Source organism: Pelmatolapia mariae, linkage group LG8 (assembly GCF_036321145.2).
Source record: "Pelmatolapia mariae isolate MD_Pm_ZW linkage group LG8, Pm_UMD_F_2, whole genome shotgun sequence".
NCBI lineage: Eukaryota > Metazoa > Chordata > Actinopteri > Cichliformes > Cichlidae > Pelmatolapia > Pelmatolapia mariae.
The window spans coordinates 26,899,819-26,926,268 of NC_086234.1; the positions used below are offsets into that span (position 1 = coordinate 26,899,819).

The 26,450-nt window shown below is 38.3% G+C and overlaps 3 protein-coding genes across 7 annotated transcripts; all 3 read left to right on the forward strand.

Moving 5' to 3' along the window:
* Positions 1-937: 937 nt before the first annotated feature.
* On the forward strand, positions 938-5,450 carry rsph1 (radial spoke head component 1). The gene is made up of 7 exons (XM_063482190.1): positions 938-997; positions 1,090-1,203; positions 1,502-1,607; positions 1,761-1,851; positions 2,476-2,611; positions 3,539-3,610; positions 5,199-5,450. Exons 1-7 carry the CDS (start codon positions 947-949, stop codon positions 5,331-5,333), a joined length of 705 nt encoding a protein of 234 aa, XP_063338260.1. The 5' UTR covers positions 938-946; the 3' UTR covers positions 5,334-5,450.
* A 1,551-nt stretch (positions 5,451-7,001) lies between these two features.
* On the forward strand, positions 7,002-9,833 carry adprm (ADP-ribose/CDP-alcohol diphosphatase, manganese-dependent). The gene is made up of 3 exons (XM_063482189.1): positions 7,002-7,871; positions 8,203-8,325; positions 8,956-9,833. The coding sequence occupies exons 1-3, from the start codon at positions 7,298-7,300 to the stop codon at positions 9,273-9,275; spliced, it is 1,017 nt and encodes a 338-aa protein (XP_063338259.1). The 5' UTR covers positions 7,002-7,297; the 3' UTR covers positions 9,276-9,833.
* Positions 9,834-11,301: 1,468 nt separating this feature from the next.
* On the forward strand, positions 11,302-26,045 carry map2k4b (mitogen-activated protein kinase kinase 4b). 5 transcript variants are annotated; one of them, XM_063481705.1, is made up of 13 exons: positions 11,302-11,590; positions 13,947-13,982; positions 15,550-15,582; positions 16,723-16,783; positions 19,164-19,338; positions 20,423-20,542; positions 20,659-20,778; positions 20,873-20,924; positions 21,017-21,144; positions 21,949-22,026; positions 22,120-22,268; positions 22,361-22,406; positions 22,584-26,045. In XM_063481705.1, exons 1-13 carry the CDS (start codon positions 11,479-11,481, stop codon positions 22,695-22,697), a joined length of 1,224 nt encoding a protein of 407 aa, XP_063337775.1. In that variant the 5' UTR covers positions 11,302-11,478; the 3' UTR covers positions 22,698-26,045. The 5 variants fall into 5 exon arrangements, with proteins under 5 accessions (XP_063337775.1, XP_063337777.1, XP_063337773.1 ...); XM_063481703.1 differs by having other exon boundaries at positions 11,304-11,590; positions 16,681-16,783; XM_063481707.1 differs by lacking the exon at positions 15,550-15,582 and having other exon boundaries at positions 11,303-11,590.
* Positions 26,046-26,450: the final 405 nt, after the last annotated feature.

The following is a 26,450-nucleotide window of genomic DNA, read 5'->3' on the forward strand; positions in this document are numbered from 1 at the left end:
TAATTAGTCACTGATTACTTTTTTCAAGTAACTTGACCAACACTGGTAGTATGGAATACCTCATACCCTTCCACTGAGATTATTGTTGACGAATAGCTTTCAGTGCAGTAGCTCTCACATGCTGTGTCAAGCCCTTTTTCCTGTCACTTTACAACATGACTGTCAGACACTGTTGATGTTCTGTATGTAGTTTTTTAGGCCTGCCACTTCTTCTTTTGTCCAGTTTTTAAGGTATATTTTTTGGCTAATAGCCCCTTGGGAATTACCTTGTTCATGCAGAAATACTATATATATATCTGTCAAGGTGTTATCTTTGACATTTTTCATAGATTCAATTAAATGGGACCCAGTCATGTATTTTTGCCACAAGTACCTGAATACATCATTTAAAAATGGTTCTTTGCGAAGTTATCTGTTAACTGACTTGAAAACTCTTCAAACCAATTAAAGGAAAAAAGTCTAACTCTTTGGAATTAAAATATAAAGAAATAAGGGGTGGCTCACCATGTTTACTGCTAGAATAACACCCTCCAAAATAGACTGGACTACATTGAATACACTCGTTGCTTTTCATTATGGAGAAGTGGGGAACTTATTGGCTTCAAAGTTTAATAGAGTAGAGATAAAAAGCTACTATCGCACTTTAAAAAACCCATAGTAACTTACAACGTATTCTCCAAAATGAACATTTTTAGCTTGGAAAAAAAATCGGAGTCAGACGGGCGCCCTCTTGTGGCTGCGTCCGTCCAGTACACAAATGAACGTCAATACTGCGCAAGAGTCTTCTCAGGCAAGAGCGCGCCTGGGTCTTTAGCTCGCGTGACCGACGGTTGTCATAGCAACTGTAAACTAGTAGGCTAAAAGAGTAGGTGCAGGATTTTCCCCGTTTTTGGCGCTTCTGTTTAAACTAAAACTACAACACAGTCGTTCAGAAACTGACAGAAACATGTCGGACGTAGGATCTGATGAGTTCGAGGATGAACAAAATAAACTCGGGGTGAGAGAATATAATTATCGTGTTAAGTTTGTTTGCTGCCGACGTTGAACTAAAGCTAATGGTAAAAACCTCTTTTGTTTTTACCCGAGCAGGAGTATGAAGGAGGCAGAAACGAAGCTGGAGAAAGGCACGGATTCGGGAAAGCTATTCTGCCCAACGGAGACATTTATCAGGGAGACTATCAGAACGGGAGAAGACACGGACAGGTAGGACGTTTGAGCTGGAACCCTGCAGTCCAAAGCACAGAACATTCTGCATGTATGTGCATATCAGCACATAAAGACATTATCTTTTAGATATAGAAAAAGCTGCTAAATTAGATAACAGTGTGGACAGTGCGTGAGAACACTGAGCAGTTTAAAGCAGTTTTGTCTTACTCTCTAATTCCAATTTTATTTAAATATTTAGTCCCAAAGCAAATTCTTCTTAATATTTCACGCTTTTCCCCGATGCTACCCGGGTAAGGACTAATATATATTTAAATATAACCGCTTTCTCCACTAGGGGACATATCGCTTCAAGAATGGGGCGAGATATGTAGGGAACTACCAGCAGAACATGAAACATGGGCAGGGAACCTTCTACTATCCCGATGGGTCCAAATATGAAGGTATAGCAAATGTGCTTTACATGAGTGTGTTGTGTACTTCTACCAATCAAAATTATTTTTTATACAGTCCTGAGAAAGTTTTTAAAGCCAGCTGAAGCTCTGATGTTGGTTTCTGTAAGCAAAACTCTTACCACTGCCTCTTCTGACTGCCAGGGTCGTGGGTTGAGGATATGAGACAAGGTCACGGTGTCTACACCTACCCCAACAAAGACACCTATGATGGAGAGTGGCTGCAAAATTTGAGGTATGTCACAAGAACTGCAATCACAATTGCTATAACAACTTGTAATGCCAGAAGGAGTCAGGGTTTATATTGATTGATTGATTGATTGATTATACTTTATTCATCCCGAGGGAAATTGGGTTAAGGCTGCCAGCCGTGCCAGCGCCGTCTTACCCATCCGACCATACATACATTACACAAACATCACATGGGGAAGACAGGTCAGAGGGGTATAACATGGAAAAGCACAACATGAGGAAAGATAAAGAGAAAAAAATAACTCCCCCCAGACTGAGCTCCAACAGGGAGATCAGTTTGAGAACAGAAAAAAACACCTCTGCACATAGCACATGAAAAAAAACCTCTTAATACACCAAAGAAACACATGACAAGCAACAGGGGTATTAAGGCTGGCTTTATATTACAGTTTTTTATGTTTAGATAATTTTTTTGATTCAACAGTATTAATACTCTAGACAGCAGGACTTTTTTCATGTTGAAATGTAGTCCCAGAAATGCTGTCACATGTCTTTAACTTCTGAGATGTTTGAACTTTTTTTGCACCGACATGCTTTTACTTTGAAGTTAGTTGTAACTAGATATGTTAAAAGCTACTTGAATCTTTGCTGTTTTTGTGATTTCCAGGCACGGACAGGGCATTTACCACTACCAAGAAACTGGCTCTAAGTTCAAGGGCACTTGGGTGAACGGCAAGATGGAGTCAGCTGGAGAGTACCTCCATACTAACCACAGATTCATGGGCAACTTTATCAACAACTATGTAAGTTTTATTTTTTATAACATTTTCACAAATTGGTCAGTGATCGATCAAAATACTGAATATGTTTTAATGTAGCCTGTGCATGGTGTGAAAAGTGACAATAGCCAAAATGAGTATCATGATTTTTGTGATCACTGTTAAATTCTGGGTTATTTGTCATCACTATTCATTGTTTTTAGTGACAGAAATGTCCTCCTTATTCCCCTAAATTCAGAGCATCATTCTCTCTTTTCATTGCACCTGTGTGTATATTTATGTGAGGGGACGACATCATTTGTCCAGTGAGTTAACCATTTTCCTGGAGGCTTCATTAGTCACCGTGCTTTGTGGGGATTTTAGTTAGTCTTTGTGAGCTGGAATGGTTTGATGGACTCTACTCTTTTACTGTACTTCTATTTAGCAGAATTAGATTAATATAAAACATAAACTATTAAATTATGGTGTGCTTTAGCTATAGTGAATTATCAACAGCTTTCTCTATGATTTAACCGTTCTATAGAGTTTGAAGTATGTTTTAATGCAGAACATTTGTGCTTTTACTTCAGCGTAAGTCTAATTTTACAGAATGTATGTATACTGTAGCATTATTACTTCTATAGAGCCATCAGAATCACTTCATTCATCACGTAATCAAAAGGTCAAAGTGTTGTAAAAAGACTTTTTAAGGAAAAACAAAAAACTCATTTTTCTGTTTTTGACCACAAAGAAAGTTACATTATTTGGCTCCATTCTTGCCTTGTGTACACCGTGTATTGTTTTGTTTTGTTTTGTTTTTTACCCCACTGTTCCAAAATGACATAGATTGGTGTGTTCAGTGTCAATCAACGGAAACAACAATCAGTTCTTATATCATTGTGGTCTGTGTCATTGTAAATGAGGAAGAGTCTGTGCCTCTCTCCCTTATTATCTTCGGTTTTAATTTTGTAGCCGTTTGGCCCGGGGAAGTATGTGTTTGACATCGGCTGTGAGCAGCATGGAGAATACCAGAAAGCAGAGCAGGTAATTCAACATCCACTCGATTCACTTGAACAGAAACACGGTGATATTAAATATTTGCCCCCTTCCTGAGCTACTATCTTTTTCACACTTTCAGATCATCGAACAAGTATCAGACAAAGTTAGCCCACGTACCAACAAAATGCATTTTTTTTAATGATTTCATTTATTAAGGGGGAAAAAGTCATGAGATAGATCATTAAGGTCAGCTGATCACAGCTTCTGGTTGTTCTGAGAAGCAGACTAAAGCACAGAGGAGATCAGGCCTTTGCTGTAGTTGCACATACACTGTTAAAAAAAAAATCCTAGAAAAACAGTAATATTCCGGCAGCTGGGGCGCCAAAATAATACCAGAAAATAACAGAAAATAACTTTCTCATAAAAATACGGTTATTTTCAGTAATGACAATACAGTTTGTTGCCCTAATTTTACATGGGATTTTGCCTTTTTCAAGTGCTTTTAAACATTAAATTAGGAACATTTTAATGTGATTAAACAATGAAATTACCTATAACCAAGGTCAATGAATGTGGCAATATGAATAATAATACTTAAATGTACAGAAATATACAGTTAGTTTAAATAATAATGGATTGCATGCCCTGGGACAGAGGCGAGGCTGCCATATCGCACCATCGGCCCCTCTGGCCATCACCAGTAGGCGGTAGGTGAAGTGTCTTGACCAAGGACACAACGACCGAGAGTGTCTGAGCCGGGGCTCGAACCGGCAACCTTCTGATTACAAGGCAAACTGCCAACTCTTGAGCCACGATCGCCCTAAACAGCCACAATAGTAACAATTATTTGATGTTAAAAAAGTTTATAAGAATCATTTCATATATTTTTCCATAGCATTACATTTGAATTTAACAGTTCAATCTTTCAAATGACGGACACATATTTGTGAAATCATGATACATTTGTGAATGTATTTTAACAATCTAAATATGCATATGTACTGACAAATACATTTAAAAAACAAGAAAATTATGTTTTATTACATTACAGTGATTTTACATTAATTTACATTTGAAATGTGAAATCACAGTCTATTTATGTAAATGTAATGATATTCTAGAAGAACAGAGCAAAACTGTAAAATACAAAGTAAAATACTTTTATATTAGGACTTTTTCTTACAGTGTATACTTTTGAACAGTCTGCCTCTTCAAATCAGGACCTCACCAACACTTCTTTAAATGTCTTTAAAACCTGCTTGAAGACGCATATTTACGCGCTTGCATTTAAATGTGAATTCGTTTTTGATACTTTTCTTTCACTTTGTTTTTTTGTTTGTCTTGTTCTTTCTGAATTGCTCTGAGTTATTATTTTTAGTCATACAGAAATTTGGTCAGCCCTTGTTGTTTTTAAGTCTGCTTATAATCAAATTAACTTGAGTGGCTGTGTGTCGGCTGCAGATGTGCCTAGTGTTTGCAGATGTTTTCATGCTCAGCTCACTCTACAGATAGTCATGCTACCATTTGTGGAAACATCTACACAGAAATATGTCTGCATTCTGACTGAATTACATGCCAAAGTGTGTTCTTAGAGCATTTTCTATCTGTAGGATTCATCCTGTCCTCTCTCCAGTCTTTGCAGGACAGAGCTGAGGTTGAGAGGGATGAGTTGGCCTCTGCCACTGTCCTCAAGTGGATTCCCAAATGTGTCACAGGCCTAACAACAGGAACTCCTGGGAAAGAGACTTCAGGTGAAATTCAACAGTGACGTGCAAGCCGTGATTGTAAAACTATTGTCTGATAGCAGAACCCCATACAGAATGTTACTCTTGCAACCATAGAGATTTTGAATTTGAAAACATTGAAAATGTTCATTAAAACTTTAAAAGGCTAACATTTTGTAAATAATTGTCAATATACTTGTTTTAGGGCTGCACAATTATTAAAATTTTAATTTTGATAATGATTTTTGCGTGGGCAAGCATGATTGATTGATACTTAAATGTATGCTTCACCAGTTAAAATGCAAAGCAAAAGCAAATCAGTTGCTCCCTAAATCAGTGCCGGACCACCTGCTTGTGCAGATCATAGTTTTTCCCTGCAGCTTTAAAGTTCCTGGACTAATGTAGACGACTAACATTATGTTAAAAGAATTTAAAAATCACCAAAATTGAAATTGCCTCCACATTATGAGCTTGTGCCTCCAAGAGGATCACCTGGAACAGCCTTGTTGATTTTAATTTTGCATTAAGTTTTGGTATATATTTTTTTCTTGATGCAAATGAGGAAGACAAGTTTTATTTTGATACAGACACAGATGTGAGCATGTGAAAGCAGTGCTACAAATAATAAATGAATAATCAGGACCAATAAAAATGAAGATGGCTTAACAAACCAAAGGGTGACATCATAAACCATCAAGAACATAGGTCCTTAGAATTGGAGGGGGTAATTTCATGTTTGTGACATTTCCGTTGTGGTAAGCAGATCAAAACTAAACTAAGGGGGCAGCGGTGGTGGAAGGTGTATTGATCTGTTATGCTGTTTAGTAAAAAGTACTAATACCTCACTGAAAATACATCACTGTTTGTAAAAGTCCTCAAATTGAGATTGTTTTAGCTTGATTTAAATTGACACGAAGGTTTGGCCATAAACCTCAATGAAGTGACACAACGCCATAAAGAAGAGTGCTCTAAAAGTATTTCAGAAAGATGCAAGAAACTAATTAAGTTATACAGAAATCACTTCAAGTTATTGCTGCTAAAAGGTGGTTTTACAAGCTGTTGAATCATGGGATGTATTTAATTTTTCACACTGCTTCTGTATTGTGGCGTACATTTGTTTAATAAACATTTACACTGTGTAATATATCATATGTTGTTGTTCATCTGAGGTATATTTACTAAGGACTTCCTCATCTATATAGTTTTCAGAAGAATATTTCATTTTTTTATTAATCTTTTGAGTATACTTGCAGTTCTGCTGAAAGACAGAACTGTTCTCTCTAACATTTAAAAGAAAAAAAGAATAAAAGTTGTTTTGACAAAAGCTGCTGTCTTTGCTTTATACTATTTTAGATTAAACTTTCTCCTTCATTATAGTCTCATAGCTATGTGGAATTTTTTGAAAAACAAAACCAAACCCCCCCCAACTACTGTATAGCCTGTTGGAATAAATACCTGAGTCGAGGTAAGATGGAAAAGATGTTTTTGATTCATGCACTGTCAATTGAAAGTTAGAGCAGAATTTTAAACATGCTGTGAACTCAAACACTATATATTTTAATACATTAATAGAGACCTTTGTTGCAGGGGTAGCATAGGTAATTGAATGTTTCTTTCTATTCTCCATAAAATTAATACATTTGTCTTTAAATTTCTCTACAAATATAGAAAAATAAACCAAAAGAAAAATGTAATATTCTCACCTATGTAATAAAATACAATTTATGACTAGTTTATAAAAGCCAGTTTCCACATTTTCACTTCATGTGTGCTGCGATGAGTCAGTTTCGCTTGCAGCATTATTTCGAAGGATGCCGGAAGTTGTTTTGTTGCCGTGAGTTTCGGTTACGCGCTGGCTGCTGCGCTGTCATTCTAGACAACAGAAGAAATTCTGGCAGGCAGTCAGCATGTGAGGGGGTGGAGAGGATACCTGCGTGGAGTCGGTATTTTCATCTTCCTCGGTAGATATAAGGGGCGCACTCAAGCTAATCCGAAGATAACACCAAGAATGGACGACTGTCGTCAGCAAACGCTGCTGTTTACGTTCGGCGTGATAGCTGACATTCAGTACGCAGACATCGACGACGGCTACAATTACACTCGGACTCGTAGGCGGTACTACCGAAGCGGTCTCCAGCTCTTGAGAAATGCTCGGAAAAGTTGGTCGGAATCGGCTGTCAAGCCAGCATTTATTCTCCAGCTGGGAGATATTATCGACGGCTTTAACAAGCCCAAGGACGCCTCGGAGCGCGCGCTGGACACCGTGCTGAGAGAGCTGAGCTCCTGCCCCGCGGAGGTGTATCACGTATGGGGAAACCACGAGTTTTATAACTTCAGCAGGAGCGCGCTGCTGCGTTCAAAGCTCAACAGCACGCTCCACACTGACAGGAGCATGAGCACTGCCCCGGCCGGCTCCGGCATATATGCTTACAGTTTCAGCCCTTTCCCCGGGTTTACATTTGTTGTCCTGGATGCCTATGATGTGAGCCTGCTGGGAAGAGAGAAGGCCAGTGAACAATATGTCGATGCTATGAATTTGATAAAGCAGTATAACAAAAACGAAGATCTCAACTGCCCTCCAGGTATGCTTTACTGATAATTACAACATTAATAAAACAAATGTAATTACATTAGCCCAGATATCAAGTAATAGGAATATGCATGTACACAGTATAAAATGCAGTAATATGTATTTAGTTTATGTATCGCCTTCCTTAAACAACTGACAATTCTTAGATGAAAATGTAATTTATACCAGTGAAGGTATCCAGTATGACAGTTATGTGTTTTAGTAGCATAATTTGTAAATGACGGCCAAAGGACAGAAAACAGGTTTTATGGATTTACACTTGTTATTGACTAAACTAGCTTGCGACCCACCAACCACGATTATGGTTTGTGTTTTTGTTTCAGCATTTAACAATCTCACGCAGAGATTCACAATGTTCAATGGTGGGTTCAGTAAGGACCAGCTGGACTGGTTAGACTCTCTTCTATCATCAGCTGATGAGAAACAAGAAAAGGTCACAATTGTCAGTAAGTAAAACTTTTAAATACGTTTACTGGACACCTTGCTAGTACAGGACCAAGATTTGCCTTAATTTCTCACGGCATAGGTGCTGAAACCTTCCTACGAGATTTCAGTCCATATTAAGATAAGAGCTTCATGCAGTTGCTGCAGCTTTGTCAGCAAAATGTCTGTGATGGGACTCTCCTGTTCCACCGCATCCCGAAAGAGCTATATCTGAGTTCAGTAAACTAACTGGCATGTTCCAGAAAGTAGTTTGAGATGATTTGAGCTTTGTGACATCTTGCATTATCTTCTACTGTCCAGTTTTAATGAGCTCATGCAAACTGGAGCCCTAGTTTCCTGCTCTTAGCAGGAATGGTTCCTGGTGTGGTCTTCTGCTGCTGCAGTCAATTGCCTTGGTTCTAGGTTTGCAAACTGCATCCAGCACAGAACCAAGAGCATTATACTGCTAACAAAACACCAGCCCTTTGCAAGCATCTGGACAAACAGCATGCTAACACAAAGGTAGCCAAGAACCCAAAGTGAATGTATGCTGATCCCAGCTCAGCTTGATCAGAGCCTGATCTTCAACATTCCAGTGCTTCTAGTACAATTTAAAAGAACACATGTGTTTTTATTTTTCCTCCTTTATCCAGGTCACCTCCCCATCCACCCAGACTGCACAGATACCATTTGCCTCGCATGGAACTTTGAAGAGCTCCTGGCCGTCATACGCTCCCACACCAGTGTGGTGTGTTACATGGCGGGACACGCCCACGACGGTGGATACTGCCAAGACGAAGATACAGGAGTGCACCACCTGACGGTTGATGGGGTGATTGAGACACCACCTGACAGCAATGCATTCGCCACAGTCTCTGTATACGGAGACAGGATGGAGCTGAAAGGATACGGGAGTATCACAGATCGAGTGTTTCTGTTTCCATCCAGACAAAATGACACATACTGTAATTAAAGAATCACAACTTTATCACTTCTGTCTTGAAAAAGAATTATTGAAGAATTATTTCTTGTGTGAGTCCAGTCCACCAGTTAGTTAGTGATACACCTAGGAACTAACTGGAACAAAATAACATTCATCACCTAGATTTTTGAAAGTGTCCTTTTGTGTTTAATCACACCTGGAGCTGTGATGGAACTGTTTAGATTTTGAGAAATGTTCTTCAGACTGGGAACTTGAAGGATGTTTCTCTGAAGAAGTGGGAATATTATGAGTACACCTTACAAGAAGATAGTGTTCTCGCTGCTTTCCACTTTACAGCACTGAGCTTTTTAAGTTATTTTCAAATGGAAAAACACTGACAAATTAGGAACTATTTAAGGGATTGTAATATGATAATATGAAAACAGCAGCATACTTTACAAATACAGTAGCTCAGATATTCTATTGACATTTATGTTGTTTTTTAATTTATGACAGCGTGTGAATGATAACACACCAAATTGGTGACAACACTTGACTGAAAGTGTTTGATTAAGGCTGTATGAAATAAAGTGAAAATAAAAACGTATCTATGCTCAGTGGATACATTAAATGCTACTGTTTCTTGCATTGTGTGATGTGTTCAAGTTAGTGGTAAATTAAAAAAATTGAGACGTAAGTTATTCATCATGGGGTGGAGTTATATAAATATAATGATGTGATAGCAGGCTGCAGTGTATCGTATTTCCATATACATTGTCGATTACCTATATTATTTAACCATCTCTTCCTGCACACTGAAAGCCTAAAGAGCCTGATGGTAGAACCAGTTCCATTGTGGAACAAGAGTGCCACCTAGGGGAGAAAAAACACTTATTGCAAAGCAAAGTTTTAATGTGTTTTTTGATTTGACTGCTGGTTCTACATATGCAGTTTTTACCCCTCAGATGTAAAAGGCTAAATCTACCCGACATGTTATGTAGCTACTCATTTTGGCCCTCATATTTATCCTGAAATTTTGCGATGTACAGATACGTACTAATACTTGTGTTTCTTCATTAGAGCAGTATTTCTTAAAATGGGATACTTTGGAGGACTGTGGCGGCACAAGGATTATTATTTTACGTTTTATAAATTTACGTCATGCAGAGTGCTTAACTTATTAATAAATTAGTTTGTTTCATAAGAAAATCGAAGTTAACATGTTTTATAAGTTCTGTATTTGTTATAAGCTCTCCCCAAAGGAGAAAGTAACACATGCAATCACAATGAAGGAGCCAGTTTCCCATACTGATCACCGATGATTTGTGGTTACAATGTAGCAGCAGTCCAGAAACAGAAAAAGTAGTGGTGCATTTGTTTTACAAAAAAGGGATGAGGAAAAAAGCTTGACCACTACATTTGCCTCACTGCCACAAACACAAGCCCTTGTTTCTTGAGAATCTCATCATAAATACTCAATTTGGCGTAACCATTGTCTCTGTTGTTCTGGTATAAATGTAGTTATGGATTTGAACATTAAAAGTGTAGCATTTTTAGCTTAGACTGTAATAACAGACTGACAGACTTTTTTTTAAAGTTACAGGTGAGGTTGGAGTGCTAGTTAGCAGCTACTGCTAATTAGCAGGCTACATTCAAAGCACTGATACATATACACATATGTTAATTTGTGCTAAGCAACAGACTAATAAAACACCAGAATTTCTTTTAAAAAAAATGAAACATAAACTTCCTGGACAGAAATTTGCGTATCATTTCAAAGGCTATTTGACATATTATGTGATCCTTGATTATCTTTGATGAGCTGACACATCTAACAGTGTAAATCCAACTATAAAAATCTGAGTAAAATATATTACAAATTAAACAAGGAAGCTTCATTATTCAACACGAAATAAAAAATGGAATAAATTAGATTGTCTTTGGTCCATCATATTGTGTTAAATATATAGAATAGAATATAAAACAAAAGTATAGAATTGAGTCGATACAAACGAGGCAGAATGTAGAATATGTTATATACATTTGTTTCTATGTCTGTGAATGCAGGTCAAACGTTCAACTGTGAAGTCGTGATTTGCTATTTCCGACTGTCCGTAAAAGCAGCAACAGCAGAGACGTGGCCGTCGTTGCGGCTGTTGCGTTCAAGTGGCGCAGTGTCCCGTCTGGAGGCAGAGAGGGCGAAGTTTCATTCTGCATTGCAGCCTGAGCGCTGCTGCTGGAATTCAACACAACAATGGCGACTCCCAGTCCTAACAGCAACTCCACTAGCTCCAGCAACAACAGCAACATCGTAGGATCAACGTCGCACCAACTCCACCAGCAAACACAGAGCAGCAGCATGCAAGGTAGGCGAGCACTGGCTCCAGTTCACAGTTTTATATTTCTATTGGGGACACAACAGTTTGTAGGAAAGGGTAGCCTTTAGCTTCCTAAAAGCAGAAACACTGTAGTTAAGAGAAACCCAATAAGTAAGTATTTTCGGTCAGAACTTTCAAAATAAAATATCAGATGTTACGCGGCCTATGTCTGGAAACGTGACCAATTTAATGCATCTGTTGCAGATGCTCCTTTTATGTTAATGCAATAATGCACACTTTTGCTAAAACAAGCCATGGTAGTGGCCGAACCGCCTTTTCTTTGAGTAAGGTCAAACTGTGCACCTATTTGGTTAATCATAATTAAAATTAAAGTTACCAGCTTGAGACAAGCCTCACACATTTATGTTTTTGCATATTAAATCAGATTAAAAAAATATTCACACCATGTAGTTGATTAGCCTAAAGTAATCAAAGGCTTTACTGTAGGATCTGAGTAATTGTCTAATGACAAACAGCGCTTTTATTTTGACGTCTGACTTGTGAGACTTCCGCTAATTCTGTCTTTCTGCGCTTAGCTTCATCTCCATCTCCCTGAAACTGCACTGCTACCAGGCTAGCAATGATGCACAAGCTTCAGTTTAATTGTTGTACCAACGGGCCTGTAATGGCACAGTCAAGTGTTTTCATTCCTGAAGTTTGAATCGTACATCTCGACTCTACCTTAAAAGTATTACGTTGTTTAAAAAATGAGTTCTGTAACTATTTTAACTTTTTCGCCTTTGTTATTAGCCGAGGGCTGCTACAAGTAGCCTCAAGGCCTACACTGAAGTGTACTTCTGTCCCCGGTCAGGCCACTGTTTCAGTGCTTGGCTCCTAGTAGCAAAGAAATGATGGAGCTAATAAAGTTAAAGTTGGGGCTATCAATTCTATTAAGTGTCAACATTAAATTCTGCTGGCTTCAGGCCATACATAACGTTACTTGTCTTCCTTGTGTTGCTAACGGTAGTTCTGTCGGTGGTTTCATAACGTGTTGACACAAATCATACTCGGTTTGTAAAATAAATTTAACGTCTAAACCTTTATATTTGTAAAGTGTACATTTCTATCTCTGAGCGCACACTGTCATCTATTATCGGACAGGCAAACCTCGTGACAAAACATGTAGTCAGCTAAGATTTGTTTTAGTGAGATCACACATTTTAATAATGTGCTGTGAGGAACAGAAATATCTACTGAAACTTAATACATAAAACCAAATTTTCTTATTCTACATTAATCCACTGGGCATATAAAAGAGGATGATCGCAAGAGAGTCCTCAACGAATAGGAGTAAAATCACCAAAATAATTATTAACACTTGACAAAAATACTTAACTAAAAAAAGAGAGACAACGGATTAGTTTTTGCGAATGCAATCTCGACATTATGTTAAAATTGAAGTAATAAACAGAACTTTTGTCCGTAGGGTTTTTCTTACAGGAAGCTAATTTTAGCACCTTCTTTGACCTGTTGAGGGTTTAGGACACTGTCTTGATTCCCTCTGTTTACAAATTAGAATTAGATTTCAGAAGCAAAGATAAATCACCACAGAAACTTTTGAATGTGTGTACCCATATGGAAAAGAAATAGTAAAAACTTATATGATTTACTCATGAAAGTGGCCACTTTCTCATTACTTTCATATATTGTTTTAGTAAGTATCCAAAACATACAAGTTTCATTTATATAATTTTTCAAGGGATCTTATATCTGTTTTCACTCTTGTATGCTTTTCATACAAGTTTCACACAAGACAGATACAAACTTTATAAGATTTATATATATCTTTTCCATATGGGTAAGGAGCGGTTGAAGGTGACTGCTGTAAGGAGTAAAGTTGCTCCTGGTGCTGTGGTATATGGAAGACTAACACTAAACCTTACAAGAGGAGAAGAAAAAGTCAATTTTTAGGCTACAGCTCCATAGGATGCTATTTGTTCTGACTTGCTTGTCACCCCCTATGAAACCCTAAGTCCTCAGAGTGGGAGTTCTCAGCTGTAGTTGAAATTCTGCAGATATACAGGGAGTCATGTAGTGACAGCTGATAGGTGTTTTGGGGGCTTTATATATTGTCATTCATAGACCTTGATTACACACACATGTAAAGTGCTTCACATACATTTAGCTGTGTTTGTTCCAAGAGTTGTCATTTCACTGGAAAAAGCCAGCAGAGCAGGTTAGACAGACTTGCGTGTAATAATGGATGTGCTCATAGTATGTCAGGAGGGGTTTACTCTGGATTTTATTGATTATTAAGCGCCTAATCCTAAGCCTCAATAGCCATATCTGACTTTGTAATTTCTTGCTCTGTGGCAGTATCAAATGTTTTATCTAAACCTTGCAGAAACCAACACCTGCTGGAGATGTCAAAATGAAACAGGTATTCAAACTTATTTTATAAGGTTTTAGTCTGATTTTGGGAGATTTAGTTTTTTGTTGAGTTTTTAAAAAATATATTTCTTTAAATTTTTAGGGCCAATCTTGGCAAAGGAATTTATTGAAATGTCCCCATCGCTTCCTTCTGTTGGTCTTTTTCTTTTGTTGGCATAAAGTTTTTTTGTTTTCCATTTTTGTAATACCTGTAATTGTATCCTCTTTTTTTCTGCATGTTTTCAACTGAGTTTCTATGTTAGAATGACCTGATGTAGACAGACCCCATTTGATGAGACACTGTTAAGTATGGTTTCCACTGTATGAAAGCTATACCAGCTTGGCTGTTGAAGTGGCACATGCCAGTTTTTAGTGGCTGGCCACTGTGAAACTGTGGTGTTCTGCTGAGCCAACAAAAACAGAATATCAGTCTTGTTCCACCGGCAAATACCAGTCATCACTAGTGTGTTATCTAAGTTCATAGTATTTTACTACTATCTGTTTATAAAGCTAACAAACATCGTAGCTTTTAGTATTAGTTTTATTTACCTCCACCCCACTCCCCATTGTGATTAAATTCAACGGTTGCATGTAATTAACTTTATTACCAAGAATTTTCAGCATGAAATGTATTTTTGTAATACATGGGCAAGAAAACAAGTAAACTGTTTTTGTTTGGTTTTTTGCTAAGACTATTTTATCAGCTAGCTTTAACTATAAAATGTGTAGCCCTTTGTTTTAATTTTTTTTTTCACAAAAATGTAATTTTCTAAGATATTAGTTTATATACTTACATTTAAGGTACAATGGCAAACAGTGACATTGAGTTCGTTTTGATAAGCTGTATTTTGACTTTGTAGTGCTAAGCTTAATTAGCAAAAAGGGCTAACGCCAAACCAAGTATAAGGAACAATGTAGTTTATTTTAATTTTACTGTCACTTTTTAATGCAGTCCACTTACTCTTCTATAGTAGTTCATACACTGATGATACAGTATCCAACTTTAATAATAATCTTGGCTATATGGAAAATTAAAGTATTTGCTTTTTTGCTATATGCTTTTAGTACTGCTAAGAAGCTAGCAGCCAGCTAACCTAGCTTGGCACAACGATTGCTATCTATCTATCTATCTATTAGTGGGGTCACAGGAAGTAATTGCAAAAGCCTAAAACAGTTTTATATAGGCAGCAGTGACAAATACATGTAATTGATTATTGTTCTGGTGGTAGTATTTGCAAGTGGAACAGCAGAAAGTAGTGCCATATGCACAGTGCCACAAGACTGGCAGAACATTGGTTTTCAAAACTGAAAATAAATGGTACTGAAATGACTGTTAAAATTGAACTATTTTGCCAGTAATACAGCAAACACTACATCGGTTATACATGGCAGTGCACTGACCCACCAAAATGTGGCACATCTTTTGCCAGCTAAAGCACGTTCTCAGTATCCTGACCTGTTTTCCATTTTCAGCATTGAATCATGCTGGGACGGCACTTATCAAACGTGGCCCATTTAAACTCTTAACAAGACATTTCAAGAAAATGTAGTAAAAATGTTTTTTTTCTTTACTTCAGGGTTTCAGATAAGCCTGTCTGGAATACCCCAAAGTAAGCATTAGACTTGCACACAAAGCACACGACCTCTACTCTTTGTGGGGACACCTCAGTAGTGTAAAGGAGCATCCTTCCCTCTGTTATTGTAGCTGTATTCAAGACTGGGCTCATTCTTGCCTCCTGTTACCGAGCTTCAGTCTTGATTCATGGTTTATACTATTATATACATGCACAATTGGATAACACAGGTGAGAGGATGCCACTGTATACTACTGAAACAGCCTGTGTGGTGCTCTGGTAATGGGGGAGTCTGTCCACTGTTCACTGCTGTTAACTGTCACAAATATATTTATTGCCAAGAAAGATTCATTTGCACTGGGGCTTAAAAGGCTAAGGGATCTGTTTGCACTCAGGAGCTGGTTGGACAGGGCATGGCAGAGACAACTTAACACTTGAACTCAGCACTTTCAACAATGCCTAAACTTAATTACCAACTCTATTTGGGTGATGCATTCATATACTCACATGCACCTAACAGTTAATTCAACCTATGTGTCCTCAGTCTGAACGAAGTGCTGTCTTGAGTGTTGGGTCGCTTTCACATGTCAGTGGGAACTGTTTAGTGTTGACATGCACATTTATAAAGGTTATTGATGGAAATGTTCTGAACAGGGATTCCCAATGTTAGCACCCTGCTTAGTGCACAGCATACTAGCCTGATAGCTTGCACACATGCTGCATGCCATTTGTTCAGAAGGTTATAGCTAAAAGGGCTTGTGCAGTACATCTATCTGAACACTGGGAACCCCTGTACATTTTTGCTTGTGTTCAAAACTTTTTGCTTTCTCGAAGCTTGAGAAGAGCTTGAGATTACTACAAAACTTCATGCCACAGATTTTTTTTCCCCACCCTTGCCTCATAGTCATATTTCTCAAATGTAACTGTATAATGCACATGAATGTGTTTATACTTGGATCATGTTAAGTTGCTGTGGCATATTGAGACTTATCTCAAGTGTAGAAAGACAATACTGAGGTAAGAAAGGCATTTTATCACACCATGTGTATCCTCTGTCTTCACCAGTTGGTTGAACCCACAGAGTGGTGTGCATGTGGTGGCACTGTGCATCTGTTTCTCTCTTTGTCCTACCAGGTAAACGCAAAGCTCTGAAACTGAATTTTGCCAACCCTCCAGTGAAACCGGCTTCCAGGCTCCCACTCAATCCAACAGTTCCCTCTTTCCAGAACCCTCACATGTGAGTAAAGATAGTTGGGACATGATGTCACTGGAACTAGATAAGAGGTTGTATATAGAAATTGGACATAGCCTCTGGACCTGATAACAGTAGAGTGAATTTGTCAGACCAGCAGGGGGCAGTGCCTGGTTGCAAAAAGTAGTCCTGTTGTGTAGACGTTTACAGAGAAACAACACTGCTCATTTGCTTCATAACCTCAGGAAGTACTTTTTGATTATTAAGTTTCTTTGTGAGCAATTTTCCAAAATCTCTTCAAGTTACTATGACAACAGAAATTAGAGATGGCACGATACCACTTTTTTATGTCCGATACGATACCGATATCATAAATTTGAATATCTGCCGATACCGATATGAATCCGATACAGTGTGTTTTTTAATCAATAAAACTGTTTTTTTAATATCTTGCTGCATTTTGTATAAGTTCATACTCAAGTTTAAATAAACAACAACACTAAAGCTATTCTGTTATACCTGTATGTAAAAAATACATTGCGCCCAAAATATTTCATAGTTCAGCAATACTGATCAATCTAATAAACTTAAACCTACTCCATCCTCCCAATTCTGGTATTTTAAAGAGTACTTAGAGAAATATTAAGCAACCTAACTAATAGGGTTGCAAACTCCCAGCAAAAAAAAAAAATAGGGAGCCACCCCCCACCCTCCACCTCATGATGCTTAATCGATGTAATCAACTTTAATTTGATGCTGGGTAAAAAAAGATGCACAGAAATAAATTATTTTTCAAGAATAATGAAATAGATTCAACATCTTTCTTCAACAGAATTGCAGAATTTACAGATGGTACTTGGTGTTAAAGAAAAAAGTACTAGCTTACTAGGGTATATTAGACTTAACAGTTACTATATACAGTAATGGACTTCTATACATTTTACATCAGATTAAAACTTTGGGTGTAAGATTCAGATAATTATTTATTAAAAGCTAGACATTTTAAATGATAATAGGAAAGAAAAGTATGTCTTTGTGCCCCCCTTTACCTGTTCATGCCCTATCGGCCCCCCTGGCTAAACTTTGCTAGATCCGCCCTGCACAGTTACGTCAGCTACGTAGAAAAGGATCCTGGTCTAGAAAGTAATATTAAATAAATTCTAACAACAGCTTATCAAGCTTAAACGTGCTGCTGTTGTTCAGCCGCTGGTTTCCTCTTTCTGGTGCAAAGTGGGCCAAAAACAAAGAAGAGAGACGGACTCGCAACAGAAAAGCCGATCAGCTGATCATTAAGCAGTTTCCCGATTGAAGTAGCAGCAGGAAGGGGAGAGAGAGAGAGGCAGTCGCTCCATATATCGGTTGTTAAGCTTAACGTGGGAATGCTTTACAAACATTCAGAGATGAATTTACACACTTGCTTTACTTCTCTCTGGGATAACTTCCTCGGAGATGAAATGCTGGTTTGGTAGCGAGGCTACAAATACACACAGCCGCTCTATCACGTGAGCACACTGCTCCGACATGCTAACAGTTATGAGCCGAGTTACGCCGTGTTGCAAGTTTTGTGAGGTGCTTTTTTGATATTTAATGGATCGGATTACATTTTTTATTTCTCGCCGATATCCGATCCAGTAATTTAGGTCAGTATCGGACCGATACGTAATATCAGATCGGTCCATCTCTAACAGAAATGTACTGACTACATTTGCTTCTGTGTAAAACATTTGTAGAGTTGGTTTTTATGCTAACCACTTTAGCTTGCTAGCAGTTTTTTTTTTTTCTTAGTTGACAAGTTGCTACATTTCCTGGCAATTTGTTGAGTGCTGTGCAGTGGCACAAAATAATAATAATAATAATGTGTATGTGTTAGTCCCCGTAGGGAAATTACTCCTCTGCATTTAACCCATTCACCCAGTGAAGCAGTGGGCAGCCACCAATGCAGCGCCCGGGGAGCAGTGTGTAGGGACGGTACCTTGCTCAAGGGTACCTCAGGGTAGCCGTTCAGTGGAATCGAACCCCCGACCTTCCGATCATGGGGCAACCACTCTACCTACTGAGCTATCCCTGCCCCTTTTTTTTTTCTTTTTTTAATAATCACTGACATGACTGTGTTTTTCAGCACATGTTCATATTTCTGGTTGCACAACATGCAGTCTAAGTTGGGGCATATCCTTAGAAATACTGCTTAATAGCACTAATGGTGGTCAAATCATCATGCATCCTGCACCTTTAATATCAGGAGGGGAGTTTTTAGTGATAAAAATATTACAAATACTATGTTCATATTTTGCCAACTTGTCAAATCCCACATACCTGATCAGATTTTAAAGCCGGTTCATGGAAACTTTACAGTTCACATAGAATTAAATCTGATTAAAATATAAGTGATTAAATCTAAATGCTGTCATCGTCCCACATTCAACAGAGAGCGCCTACGGACACACAGTATTGAGTCATCTGGGAAGCTGAAGATCTCCCCTGAGCAGCACTGTGACTTCACTGCAGAGGATCTGAGAGACCTTGGTGAGATCGGCCGTGGGGCGTATGGCTCCGTCAACAAGATGGTCCACAAACCCACAGGCCAGATCATGGCTGTCAAGGTAGCCCAATAATAGACTATTAGTGATCTGGAGAAGTTTGTTTCCTGTAGTCTGCTTTTTTTAAAAAGACTGAAATGTCTGTCTCAAATTAAGATGATTGCTGACTAGAATTCAATCAAACTACAACAAATGTTTTGAGTCTAGCAGTGAGGAGCATCCACATGTGCAGGCTTTGAGTGTGCGTGAAAATATTTGCCTCCGCTGCTGTGCGTGTATTGCACATGCATAAAACAGATGTAATCAAACATATGGAAGGCTGACCAAACAGTGACCAGCCAGTGACCAGTGAGGGTCCAGAACGCATGAAATCAACCAATTCCAGTCCCTGGCAGGTCTCTAGGTGCATCTCTACTTTTTGTTAAGCTGATGCAGAGCTGCTGTATTGAGGTCATATACTGTAGTGTACTGCATGAAAATGTCACCAGAGGCCAGTCTTCACTGATCAACAGGCATCTGAACTCAGTTTTGCAAAGACGTCCCAACCAACTAATATTTTAGTCGATTGTACTGAAACGAGTCTGACAGTAAACATCTCTCAAAGTGTGGCTAACATTAGCCGTGCAAGCAGCAGCAGTCTGCCCACACACCTGCATGGCATGCAGTGTGCACTGCAGGTGGTTATATGTCAGCTTATTCTGACAGCCTGTTTAGAAGCATTCATTGTGTAGCTGAAATACTGACAGACTCTGATTTTAGGAATGATGCGTTGTTGAATTTTGAATAACGCGATAATGAGCTCATTGGAATTAGTTTCGCCGATGCATTTTAGGGTCGAACAGTTTCATTTCTGACTGAATCAAAGGTTGACTGAACTAGTTGTGGTCAAATGACCTGGCACTGTTAAGTGGATGTGGATGGCTTGAGTGGTTTATGTGCATTACTTTTATTGAACCCAGCATGCACACGGTGATAGTAGGTGAACTTGCAAGGTATAATAAATTAAAAAAATGAAGGCTATTCAATTCATGTCCATTGCTCTCTCAGAAATGAATTCTCTTATTAATGCTGCTAAAGTTAGAAATGGCAATGTGATGAAAAGTGTGAGGCTGAAACATGCATGTCTGTTTTCTGATGTGTCCCTCAGAGGATTCGCTCCACTGTGGATGAGAAGGAGCAGAAGCAGCTGCTGATGGACCTTGATGTAGTGATGAGGAGTAGTGACTGTCCCTACATTGTGCAGTTCTACGGCGCCCTCTTCAGGGAGGTCTGAAAAACACACCCACCTGTCTTTTTTTTTATGTTACATAAACAAAATATACCTGATTCATTCAGTTGATTGCAAATTCTTGAAGGAGTCTAACCTTTATGTCTTTGTTTCAGGGGGACTGTTGGATTTGTATGGAACTTATGTCTACCTCATTAGACAAATTCTACAAATATGTATATTGTGCATTAGATGACGTCATTCCAGAGGAAATATTAGGCAAAATAACATTAGCAGTAAGCAACGATTTCATATTCATGTAATGTTTTTCCTGTAATGGCATGCATAGCATCAAATAATTAACCAAAGATTTTTTTTTCTCTTTAACAGACCGTTAAAGCACTGAACCACTTAAAAGAAAACTTGAAAATAATTCACAGAGGTAAGTTTTCTCATTTTATTCTGATCAGCTATTACTAATTAACTCTCGTCCCAGTTACATTATAGTTAGGTTGTCCTTTGCTGTGTTCGCAGACATCAAACCTTCCAACATTCTTATGGACCGAAAGGGGAATATCAAACTGTGCGATTTTGGCATCAGCGGCCAGCTGGTGGACTCCATAGCCAAGACCAGAGATGCAGGCTGCAGGCCTTACATGGCAGTAAGTAATCAACTGCAGTGATTAAGAAATATGCATCAGTTACATGTGAAGGAGTAAAACGGGTTGATGTTATTATCATATTTATTAAGAACCTTCATTTGAGTTGTTCATACCTTGCAGAGTGCACCCCAAGCAGTCAAAACATTTAAATCTTCTGCTTAATATTGCATGGGTTACCCTTGTGTTCAGTTCTGACCAATGGGGGCACAGACCTCTGGTGTCCTGTGCTGTCGAGCAACTGATCCTTTGGATTGTAATAAATCAGGCTTGCTGAAGAGAGGTTGGAGACCAGTTCAGTACCTTAAGCCAGGGGTGGGCAATTAATTTTCCCAAGCGGCCACATGAGAAGTGGAACTGTTGTGGAGGGCCATTTACAAAGAGATCAAATTAATACTGAGCAGAATTGAGTTCAGCTTATTAACATCGCCCTCCGCAACAGTCCAGCTTCTCGTGTGACTCTTTGGGAAAATTAATTGTCTGCCCCTGGCTTAAGCTGTGTGTCAAGTCATTCCTCGGTAGTTTTCACTGCACAGAGGGTGTTGCAGTTGGGAGCGAGTCTATGAAGGATTTCTGACAGTGTTTAGGTCGGCGGTACACCTTAAAGTAATTCCATATATGCCATTTATATGGGCATCCTCAGTAGAACTTTGCATTTAATGACATGTTCACTTCACGTGTCATTGGATTTAAAATTGTTGTGACTGACATGTATTTTGCATTTGTATGATCGAGTGAAATACTGTTTTATGGGGTCTAGTGAATTATCTGTGTATCACAGAATATTTCCATTTGTGCATTTTGCAGCCTGAAAGGATAGACCCCAGTGCTTCTAGACAAGGCTATGATGTCCGGTCTGATGTATGGAGTTTGGGAATCACCCTGGTAAGACCCAAGGGTTTCATTAATTTAAGCTGTTGCGATAAGGATAAATCCACAGTGTTAGACAATCACGATTCTCTTTCTGTTTGTTATCAGTATGAGCTGGCAACAGGAAGATTCCCCTACCCTAAGTGGAATAGTGTTTTCGATCAGCTGACGCAGGTGGTAAAAGGCGAGCCTCCCCAGCTCAGCAACTCAGAGGAGAGGCAGTTCTCCCCCAAGTTCATCAACTTTGTTAACCTATGGTAAGCACAATTACGTAAAATTTGGTTGGAACATTTTTATGCCCACTACATTTGGCACATTGCCTCTGATTTGTTCTTTTTTGTCTGTCCAGCCTTACAAAGGATGAATCAAAAAGGCCAAAGTACAAGGAGCTTCTGGTAAGTTTCAATACTACTTAAAATTGAAATGTAAAAGTAATTTTTATTTGCTGCAGTAAATGCAATTTTACCCCAACTCCTAGCTCTGCGATATTTGAGGATTTAGGCTAAACCTAACTTTAAATTAGCTGGCTCATACAGGATGAACTATGACCTCTATGTGTATCTCTCCTGTAGAAACACCCTTTCATTCTGATGTATGAGGAGCGTTTTGTGGACGTCGCCAGCTACGTGTGTCGCATTCTGGATCAGATCCCTGCCTCTCCTATCTCGCCCATGTATGTCGACTGACAGTAAATCCAGGGAGGGTAGGGTGAGGGTTGGGGGAGGGGGGTCGTTAGCCAACAGTGGGTTGGACACTAAGTTTTGTGACGCGACGCTTGACATCTTAGCCCTAAGAGTTAGGTGGGATCACCAGTTTTTTCACGTGTTCCAAAGAACAAAGGAACTAAGTCCAAATTGCTCAGTGCAATGAGACAAATATCCTTAAGCAAACCTTTCAACCTCCCATCACCTCATTTTAAAATCCCATAATATTGTCATTCATCTTCAGCCAGAAAAACTTGAAGCGAGAACATTGTCTTAGTAAAATGCAATGTAAAAAAGGAATGGAATGGAGTATACATATATGGAAAAAAAAAAAATATATATATATATATATATATACTTGAATTTGTACACAAATACAGAATTTACCAAATAAAATGGTGAGCAGTGACGCTCTTGATGTATGAACAAAAATAGCCACCCAATGGATTGTACATTGTGGACTGTATGTTTGCATATGTGTGTTCACCTCTGAACTGTTGACATGTACAAATGTATGCAGATAGATCTGCTGTCTCAACAGTCTTTGCATTTGGTTGAGAGCACCTTTACTCACAGCAAATGGTTGAGCATGCAAGAGTGTTTCTGTGTGGAACACTCGTGGATTCAGTAGCGCGGCTTTCTTTTTCTTTTCTTTTTCACTTTCCCCCAATATGCAATCTGTGAGAAGCTGTCTTGATAGAAAAATAAGACAACTGCCATTTCTCACAAACTGGCCTCAGTTCGTCTCTTTTGTTATCATTGTGTTTGAGTTATAAAACTAAGCATCTCTTTTTGATTGAGAATTTCCTGTGTTAGTCTTGTTGAACAGCAACAGAACAGAGCTGGTGGTAGAAACTCCTAATGAGAAGTGATATCAAATGGCAACACCTGGTTTAATGTAACTGCATTTTTGTCATTCAAAGAAGTAGCTACAGCTAAAGACGATTGATGGGTTAAAAAAAACAAAAAAACGCATGCTTCCAAAATATCCTTTATAGGTTTTTGTTAATAAAAAAGACAAAGGACAAGATGATGTAACTATAGCTAGCTAAGATGAGAAGCGGACTAGCAAAAATATATGTTAAATAATTCTGTCCATTTAAAAAAAAAAAAAAAAAAAAGGAAGAAGAAAAAGCAGGTTTAAAAAAGGTTAAGATTGGTAAAATAAGGTATACTAACTGAATAGAAATGTATATTTTTCTACTATATAGTTCTAGTCAAATGGATGAGGAAATAGAAAAGACTGTTACGCTATTATCATGCTAATAAATTCAAGTTTAACATCTAGCTAATGGTATGTTTTTTTTCTATTCGCGGTAAGCAAGGTAGTTAGATATATGGTAATAGGTCTTTGATGCTAGCAAACCAACATAAAGCATTGGGTAAAAGATCTGTAGATTTGTAAAATGCGCTAAAAAAACAGGAAAAAATAAACATGTAAACATTGTTTCATTTTTGCACACTACAAGTAAATGTTTGTTTTTTTTATATGCCTTTACAATACCTAGTGTTGTAAAACCTATGTAGTTCAAACAAGCTGCATTGCCTCTAGCTAACCAGGCATTTATTGGTAACAAGGTTATTTTTAAAAAAAGATTTTCGCAGTTAATGTACTGATTGAGAAACAGTCCCCACTACTAACTTGTAAAAAAGTTTGGTTCACATTGTATAAATCAAGTAAGTTGTATATTTTTTGGGCTAATGGTGTACCTATTTTGGTCTCCAAGAATAACTTCTCAAAAAAAAAAGAGACTTAATTTTTTGACTTTGCCAAAATGATAACACAAGAGACTTTAAGTGGTGCTAATCCAGTGCTACATTAGCCTTTTCTGCTGCAGGAACCTAGTGGGAGGTAGCCCCAAACATTTACAGTAATAGTCTTCTGGTTGGCCTTTTCAGTCTTATTTTTCCATTGCTTTATAGGCTTAAAAAACCCAACAATGTAATGTTTTTTTTTAATGCCTTCACCTGCATTTTAAATGCAATCAGTTTGCATTAAGGCATACTGTCGTTCTTTCAGGACCACCCAGAAGTCTCCCAGGCTACACACTTTTTGTCCCACAAAAACATCCTCGTTTCCATACTCCTTGCGAGTAGTGGAAGATGTCCTCTACCCTGCTGTAAAGTTAGTTTAGGACATTATGTCCACTGTAAATGTGTATGTACATAGAACACCTAACCTGCTGTTACTGGCAGGTTCTGCTCAACAGTTAAGGCTGATTCCTAAACACAGATCCAAGCACCAAGATAGGTGTTAGGTGCAAATTCTTTTAGTTTAGGAATGAGCCTTAATTCCACCTGGTAGCCTGTCATAGCACTGTACAGTTAAACTTCTCATCCACACTGATCACAGATCCACCGTGCTGCCATATAGCAGCAGTAACTACAAGTTTAAAAGTCTAGGCATGGGAGTTCTGTCAAAAAATAAATAAAAACTGTAAATGCTGCTAAATCACAAACTATTGACTTCCATACCAACTACCGAACTGTCAGGAGAAGAGGAATCTCACTCCACACAGTTACTGCGTTTTCATCCTTAAGTTCACCACGGACTCGGCATGCTTCTCCATGACTTAGTATGTCTTTCTGGCTTGCACTGATGATAGAATATTTCCATGCCAAACCATGCATTAAACTCGGATGCATCTCCATAATCCAAAATGCCTCACCTGTCTTCCTTTGTCAGTTGTAATATTCTGGAGTTTTACGTAATTGTGTGGCAGAAGGTCAATGGGAGGCCACAATTTTGAGACTATTGAGATGCACCCATTGTCACTTCTTTTCAGAAAGCCACATCTACCAGGCTGGGCCTCTTATCCACAGAATGGCGAGACAAATATCACACTACTTGGCGATAGCTATTAACCAAATTATATGGATGATGGTCCTTTAAGTGTGGGACACTGTAGGGACTTTTACATGCGTCTCCCTGTTGGAGTGGGTTGGGGACTTTTTAGTGTGGCTTGTTTAAAATGTTGAATACTTTTGGCCTGTTTGGGAGGGCAACACATTACAACCGCATAGGTGGCGACGTTGTAGAACCCACATAATTCTTTTGGTAAGCGACTTTCCATTTCTATGTCTAACGCGAAATGGTGCAGACCCCAGAGAAAGCCCACAGATGGAGTCGTTTAACTTCAAACTGTCTCTAGAGCTGTTGTATTCTGTCATGTGTTTCCAGGAAGCTAACTTGACGCTGGTGAATCTCCAGGGTACATGTTGTATAAATTGCAAAATTACTAGAATGTTCATATTAGATTATAAGATATTATTAAGGGCAATGAATATTATATTGTATCTTCATCGATGGTTACAAATAAAGTTCCCACGGAAAAGATTGGAAACCTGTATTGTGTGTTTCTTGTAATTTAGACACGAAAAAACTGCCAAAATAATTTTGATAAGTGATAAGTTTATTGCTGTCTTTTTTTGTAGTATACAGGGACTTGGGCAAGTCAGTGGCCAAGCAACATGGAAGCTTCTGTCAGATTACTTTTCTCTTAATTAGGGAAAATTATTTAAAAATTCGTCAAAAATAATTAAGAAAAGGACAGTAATTGTTCTGACAACAGAAGACAGGAAATAAAGTATTAGCTTTGACATATACTGAAGATGGGTAATAGCTAACATGTAACCAGAGAAGCCACTCAAGTGCAACACTTCATTTGAAAAAAAAAAAAAAGAGCAAAATTTGGTCAAAACGACATGTTACAGAGGACACGAATAACTGGAAGA